This window comes from Berghia stephanieae, chromosome 5, assembly GCF_034508935.2.
Source record: "Berghia stephanieae isolate SIO BIC M18660-M18661 chromosome 5, UCSD_Bste_1.3, whole genome shotgun sequence".
In the NCBI taxonomy this organism is placed as follows: domain Eukaryota; kingdom Metazoa; phylum Mollusca; class Gastropoda; order Nudibranchia; family Aeolidiidae; genus Berghia; species Berghia stephanieae.
In genome coordinates, this window is record NC_088364.1 from 11,594,984 (window position 1) to 11,603,108 (window position 8,125).

The following is an 8,125-nucleotide window of genomic DNA, read 5'->3' on the forward strand; positions in this document are numbered from 1 at the left end:
ATCATTCGTCAGCGTCCCGTTCAAAACCACTTCAAACCTAGTGGACGAGACATATATTTGATTAACACTCCAGTAAGATAATCAAAACATGGACAGCCTTTCTCCAATAAAGCTCCAAATCTTTCTAACAGAAATTTTGGTCGTTAGGTGGGAAACATTTCCATTGTATAACGGAACACTCTCTTTCAGCTTAAGGCTTATTTACCTGTTCAAATTGTCAGCCATTGTATTCATGCCTCCTGCTAATTACCTTTTCCAAACAAGACTCCAACGTGGCTAGGCCCTGAGGTCCTTGTCTCGTTCAAGAGTAGCTAAAATTACAATTAAGGTCTAGCTCTCCGGTAATTATCCGTTATTCTTTCTTACCAAAGCATCTGGATATCATTGGCTATCTAAAACAGGAACATTCTTCTGATTGGCTATTTTCATTTCACAAAATCAAATTCATCTCCGAGTTTAATCACACACACGCTAAGAAGCCCAAGAGAGAAGAGCTATCCCTCCAATTTCAAACTTTAAAAAAGTTTGTCATCGCTCGGCTGGAGGTAAAATGAATTATTGGTTAACATACAAAGTGGAACGAGATATTACTGTGAATTCAATTTAATCTAGCATTACTATTATAGTTTGTGTATATATTTTAATTGTGCTATTCCATGGATGTTTGTAAGTTGGAATACCTGTACAAAACTATATCTATATGTATCTTATACTATAGTTAACATTTGCTTATGATCTATGCTATTTTTTTTTCATTTATATTCAATATGCATATTGCTTGAATGTCTGTACCCTACCGCCAATCGCCGGCCACACATCATAACCTCAATTATAATTAATAAAAATAAATAAAGAAATATCAGGGACACAACCCTGTTAAATTCTCATCATGTAAGATAGCTCGACTGTCAGTTGATGTTTAAAATATATATACTAACTACCATTATCATGGAGTTACTGCTTCTCCTTGCCTTTGTCGGCAAATAAAGGCTATATATGATGTTCGCTCAAGGACGATTCGGTGGCGAAAGACAAACTCGATTGGCTCTAAGACCTTGTTGTTTTAACTCTTAATTGAAGGTCCTGATCCTTGTCCTTTCCGGTCCTTGGAGCACCAGTCGTGCGAATCCTGCATCCCATCCTTGAACAGTGGTAACCCCTGATGTCAGCCCTAACTACAACACACTGTCGTGATGTCCAGAAAACTCTGCAAAGCAGCGCCAACCTGAACTAGCGATACATTTGCCAGTAAAACCGCAAAGCAGCGCAACGGGAACTAGTATACATTTCATCAAATGATTTTCCACGGAACAAGTGATTAAAAACTACTAACTTAATCAATCAATCATAAATGAATCGATTAAAAAAATAGATAAATAAATAATAAATTAGATCCACTCAATTAGAGCTATTCTTCCTGATAACAAATAAATACTTATTCTTTCTATCTTTTCCTGTAACAATCTAATTAAACTTTATGTATAGAATTGTTATTATTGCATTTGGGCGTTACTATTGTCTTGACTCACTTTTTATTAATACAATTAAGTTATAAGGGACCCTAAGGCAATTCTTGATCTCCCCTAGATTAAACCTGAGCCGTTTGTGATATAGGTTGAGTGGTGCAGCTGGTAACGAGAGCCATAGCGCGCATACTAGTTCGAATCCAGACCATTGAGCTATCGGTTGGACTCGATCCCACAAAATTAACACACAACCCGCCACACTTGCTACCCTTTGGATAGGACAATAACAATAGCAACTATTTTTCACCTCCTCAAAGTCGTCTAACTGTTCCAGTCTATTCTTGACCTTGTCACTGACAGTGCCCGTTGTTTGGGACTGGGTTTGGGTCTTGATCACAACTGGTAGAAACACGAGATACAAGATAGATATATTAGGTTTTCTAACATTGGAAACGAATTAATGTTCTAACATGTGACCTACTGCTTTGAACTGGTACAAATTCAGTGTTATCTAAATGTTAAAAATTGAATATATACAAAAAAATATGTATGCATGTGCCGCTATGTGGTCTTGTGGTATGACACTCGCTTTCGGATCAGAAGATCCTGGGTTCGAGCCTCGCTTGGCGCATAGCTGAGTCCTTGGAAAAGGCTCTTTACTCACATTCTCTCACCATACTCAGGTGTAAAATGAGTACCTGGCCGTTAACAGCTTTGTCTCTGTCCAAAAAAAAAATATAATATTGCCTTACAGGTGTCAAGTCTTATCCGAAATATTAAATGTTGCTATTAGACCTGGACCCTTTGAAAAGCACTTTGAGCACATTTAGAGGATATTGCTCTATATAAAAGCTCAATTAAGAATGCATACAAGCCTAAACACACCCACCCCACACATCAAACACACACACACATACATATACACATATATGCATCGATACCTCTGTTTACAAACAGATAAACATATCCAAGGGCATAAAATAAAACATAAAAAATTGATGATGGATACCTCTCTCTTGATCAGAGGAAGACAGAAAGCTTGTTGTAATGGAAAGTTTCTCTGAGGTGGTGTACTTGGCAAGGATCCCGGCTCTTTTCAACGACCATGGCTCAAATGAATCATTTGACGACTCATCGCTAACCTGTGGAGAAATATAAAAACATATTCTCTCCCTGCTTCTTTTTCTTCTCACATCATCTTTATACAGGGTGATCCAAAAGTCATGTCGGAGTTTGTATTTTGATTTATGAAAAAATGAATAGAGATAAAAACCAATGGTTTTCTGTACATTATACGACAAACTTTGGAATTTTAATTCAAACCATAACTAACTGTAAACAACTTTGCTAATACACTGAAAAGCTCAGTGGTACAGTCTTTGCTTCATATCCAGAAGGTACTGAGTTCGATCATTCGCCGCTCTGCTGTGTGGCCTTGAGCAAGTCACCTCTCCCTATCTCAATTTGCAGTGCTGCACTGCGGCTGACACCTGGGTTATTCCAGTCTTCCCTTGGAATGAATCCTAGAGAAAAATTTCCCCTATGGTATGAATAAAGGGAATTTTATTTATTTTATTTTATTTAGAAAGCCATTATGTCAATCCAGTGTAGTTTGCAGACCATGATGCAAACTTTCCCATACTCGATCTACTATCACTTGTGTTTACGGTTCGTTATGAATTGTTTGTTTGTTTTTGTTTGTTTTTAAGGGTTTTACGGTGCTTGCAACACATTAAGGTCATATCAGCGCCAGTAAAAAGGAAGAAAATGGGATAGTAAAAAGTTCTAGAACTACAATTAAAGCACAAAAGAAAAGGTAAGACAAAGGGGAATCGGTTCATCTAGGCAACAGATGTAGATTCCAAGAGCACACCGCCAAAGTACTTAGTTTGAGATCACCTAAAAGTCTCATCCAGACACAAGCACAGGTCCCAACTAAAAGGAATACACTCAAATGTTTACCAATCATATAATATAATATGTAAACTAAACATAATACAATGCATAACAGAGAGATGATTTACAAGGAAAAAAATATCATCTCCCAAAACAATAACTATGCATTTGACTGTTTCCCTCCCAGCTAGGACTCCGGCCAGAGCCATGACAAAACCAAGTAATCTCATTCCGAGATAATGACAGGAAACAATTGGAAAACGGGTATGGGGGATAGAAGACACAGCATGTACCTCCCTGCCCACTATGGGAGGTCAGGATCACCACCCAGTCGTTATGCATTGAATTAAAATTCCAAAGTTTTTTGTTTAATGTACAGAAATCTTTGTTTTTATCTCTCTTCAGTTATTTTACAATTGAAGGCTGGTTTTCCTAAACTAGTTTGGGTTGCTTTAATCATTTGTGACAAGAGCTCAATTTGGATAAAAATTGCCCCTCCACATAAATTTGGCAATATCTCAGTTCAAACCTTTTCATCATTTGACATTATGTCATTCACTGTAACATATATTATGTGAACATGTAGATATTTCATATTTTAAGATTCTTACACTCTCTGTCCTGCTCATTTGTCTAGCTCTCATTGGCATGGACGTGTCCGACTTCATCATCATGGATAAAGGGTCTGACCCCTCTGTCACATTACTACTCAGGGGGTCTGACATACTCAAGGGGTCCACAAAACTGGACTTGGCCGATGAGGTGGGGGTCGATGCATTGCTGCCTTTCTTGTCTGTTTTCTTGATTTCTGTGACCTGGTTGGTTTCAAATGGAGTTGGAAATTGAAAACCGTGGTTAATTTCATTTTTAAAAATAAGCTCAATAGTTACAGAAACAATAAAAATTTACTTTTTCACTTCTAGTTTATGACTGTTGAGTTATCTTTGTTTTTGTTTTTTTTTTGTTTTTAAAGGTTTTACGGCGCTTGCAACACATTAAGGTCATATCAGCGCCAGTAAAAAGGAAGAAAATGGGACAGTAAAAAGTAATAGAATTACAATTAAAGCACCCAAGAAAAGGTAAGACAAAGGGGAATTAGTTCAAATAGGAAACAGATGTAAATTCCAAGAGCACACTATCAAAGTAATTAGTTTGAGATCACCTAAAAGTCTCATCCAGACACAAGCACAGGTCCCCACCAAGAAAAACACACTCACAATGTTTACAAATAATATATTGTATGTAAAACAAAACAATACAATGCATAACAGAGAGATGATTTACAAGGAAAAAAATATCTCCCAAAACATTTGACTGTTCCTCTCCCAGCTAGGGTATCCGGCCATGGCCTGGACAAACCATGTAATCTCATTCCAAGACAAAGACAGAAAGCATGTTGGAAAACAGATATAGGGGGATAGAAGACACAGTAAGTGCCTCCCTGCCCACTATGGGAGTGAGTTATCTTTGTTAAATGATTATCAAAGATTGAGAGGTTATATCAAATGATATTTAAAAAGAGTACAGTGTCAATTTGCCCTTAAAATATAACGGAACACTAAATTGAAAATTCAACTATTGAAACTGACTATCAAAATCTGTTACCATTCTCGTAAAGTTGATACTGACTTAACATTCTCATCATTTGTGGTAAAGGCTCAAAAAATGTTGGATTTTTTTGGTTGTATTTTCTTTTTTTTTCTTTTTATTATTATTATTATTATTATTATTATTATTATTATTATTATTATTATTATTATTATTATTATTATTATTATTATTATGTTTGCTTTCTTTCGGATTTTTTTTTGTTGTTGTTGTTGTTGTTGTTGTTGTTTCCTTTACTTTTTACAACCAATTATAAGGAGACCTGTTTTCATAACTCACTGTGATTGCTTTGAGAGGATGTGAAGTGGCTGGCGTGGGTGTAAGACTTATTTTCTCCCTCTCTAAATTGTAGTTGCGAACTCGGGCTTGCCTGGATGGAAATAGTATGGTAAAAGATAGTTTTCAAAAGCATTTCAAAAGCTTTCTTTTGATCATAATCAGTGTTTTGTATAGAATAGAATGTGATATATTTTATACAAAACACTGATTTTGATCAAAAGAAAGTTTACTTAAAAAATATAAATTGAAATTACAAGTGAATATTTTCCCAGATTTGTCACTTTAAGGTTTAGGGGAAAAAAAGTAAACTATAAAAACACAAAAGCATTGGAAAACGCCATTTGGCATTTGGGGCTGTTTTTCTGCAAAGGCCTAGCACTGGATTCACTTTGTTATATTATTTATTATTATATATTATTTGTATTAATATAAATGATGGGGGATGGGGGTTCGGGAGAGGGGGGGGGTGTCTTTATATACATATATATATATATATATATATATATATATATATATATATATATATATATATATAATATAATATATATATATTTTTTTTTTTTTTTTTTTTTTTTTTTTTTTTTTTTTTTTTTCTTTTTTTTTCACTGCTAGGAACTTGTGGAAGGTTTCCGGCAATTGGGAACCTGCCTTCAACAGTCACACAGCACAGGATAGGTGGCGTATGAATAGTTTACTTGCCGCTCTCTTTTCTAAAATCACCAAAATTAATATTCTCGCCCGAACGATTTTCACAAATTTATTTACTTGGCTGCATATCAAGAAATACCTTGCCAATGAAAAATCGAAGGAAGAAACCATGTCAAGTCAGTGTTAAAAGTTATTCATATTCAACAATACAAAACAAGACCAAAGGCAGACCTGCCTACTACTACGAAAAATTCGTAGAATTACGAAATTTTGGCTCCGATTTCACAACTTCATGGGCATCTTTACAATTCAATAAGTCATTAAAGTTCATTGAAAATGAAAGTTGATGCCAAAGTGCACAATATTAAGGATGTTTGAGTGTCATGTCATCATTGTGAGGGCAAATTGTTAAATATGTAGAGTTAACTATAGCGATTCAATGTCTGTATCCTAAAAACTACGAATTTTTTACTTTCCATCAAATAGGCAGGTCTGCAAAGGGTAACGCCCATTTTCTACATAAACACTGTGTGACAAGGTTCTTCGATGCAAATTCGTTTTTTATAGCATGACATGGTGAAATACGTATCGATGTCTTGCCAAAATATAGCATCTGTATAAAAATTTCGAGATCGAAACAGAAACAACATGTTAAACATATTTAATATTATTGTTGTACCGAGAAGAGAAAAAAATAAATCTTACCACTGGTAGGAAGACATTTTGATACAAATGCTCGTCACATGATACCGGTGAAGTGTTGAAATGCATAAAAAAGGTGTGCGACATCATAATAGTCAATCTTCATATATTATTAGATATGGTAATACATGTGAACAATAAGTGAAGTTGATTCTTAGACAGGACACTTCCGTATTTCCATCTGTAATAAACATAAAGAAAAGAAAAAAAATAAATAAGAAAGACATAGAGTGAGAGAGAGAGAGAGAGAGAGAGAGAGAGAGAGAGAGAGAGAAAGAGAGAGAGAGAGTAAATTCCATTCATGCATACCAATCGAGTAATTTGTCTTTCGGGATTATTTCAACGAAGAGCTGAAAGAATCTAACCGTCAGAGGCAATGCAACGTCTTCCCATCCGTCTGCGACAAAGTGTCTTCAACACTCATGTACGGCGCTGCATTGCGGCTGACAACTGGGTTCTTTCGGCCCTCCTTTGCATTAGTCTCGAAAGACACATTCCCGGTAGGGTTTTTTTTTCTCTCGGTACAACATAAAATTTGAGATTCTTGGTCAAGGAAAGTAAAAAACAAGATGCTAATAGCAGGACTCGAACCCAAGACCCAGGTCTGACACCCGAACCCAGTTGTGGGCCTAGTTAAACATTGTTGTAATGGACAATACTTTGCGTAATTTTTTTTTTTTTTTTTTGGATTTCCATTACAACAATGAATACATCAAGAATTGAATTACCAGACCTGCAAATAAGTACACGTCGACTTTTCCCATTTTCCTTCTTCTTTAAAGAAAACGTTTTCTTTCTTCATTTTTCTTCATTAAAAAATATTACTTCTTCCTAATAGTTCGAATATTGCAATTTTGAAACGATCATTGTCTTGTTGATACTATTGAGAATGAAATCATTTTTTTAATGGTGAAGAGAGAGAGAGAGAGAGAGAGAAAGGAAGAGATAGAGAGAGAGAGAAAGAGTGAGAGAGAAAGGAAGAGATAGAGAGAGAGAGAAAGAGAGAGAGAGAGAAAGTGAGAGAGAGAAAGAGAGAAAGTGAGAGAGAGAAAGGGAGAGATAGAGAGAGAGAGAAAGAGAGAGAGAAAGAGAGAGAGAAAGAGAGAGAGAATGAAAGAGAGAGAGAGAGAACGAGAGAGAGAGAGAGAGGGTAAGAGAGAAAGTGAGAGAGAGAGTAAGAGAGAAAGTGAGAGAGAGAAAGAGAGAAAGTGAGAGAGAGAGAAAGGGAGAGATAGAGAGAGAGAGAAAGAGAGAGAGAGAGAGAAAGAGAGAGAGAATGAAAGAGAGAGAGAGAGAACGAGAGAGAGAGAGAACGAGAGAGAGAGAGAGAGAGAGAGAGAGAGAGAGAGAGAGAGAGAGAGAGAGAGAGAGAGAAGGTATGAAAAAAAAAACCCAGAAAACAAGTTACGTTCATTGTGTCGTATTTTTTTTATTTTGTCCACCCCGTCACCGCCACACCCCACTACCACCCATTCTCGAGAACAACTAACAAGGAACCGTGTTCTTAAAACATAATATGAATGAAT

At 36.0% G+C, this 8,125-nt stretch overlaps 1 protein-coding gene across 1 annotated transcript in view; it reads right to left on the minus strand.

The window, feature by feature from the left end:
- The window catches only part of LOC144972407 (VPS35 endosomal protein-sorting factor-like), a 28,918-nt gene extending 22,138 nt beyond the window's left edge, over window positions 1-6,780 (minus strand). The window contains exons 1-5 of the mRNA XM_078913566.1: window positions 6,603-6,780; window positions 5,250-5,340; window positions 3,974-4,177; window positions 2,476-2,608; window positions 1,774-1,865 (exon numbers count right to left, since the gene is read on the minus strand). Coding sequence (XP_078769692.1) covers window positions 1,774-1,865; window positions 2,476-2,608; window positions 3,974-4,177; window positions 5,250-5,340; window positions 6,603-6,619 — 537 coding nt within the window. The 5' untranslated portion in view covers window positions 6,620-6,780. The remainder of the gene's footprint in view (window positions 1-1,773; window positions 1,866-2,475; window positions 2,609-3,973; window positions 4,178-5,249; window positions 5,341-6,602) is intronic.
- Window positions 6,781-8,125: the final 1,345 nt, after the last annotated feature.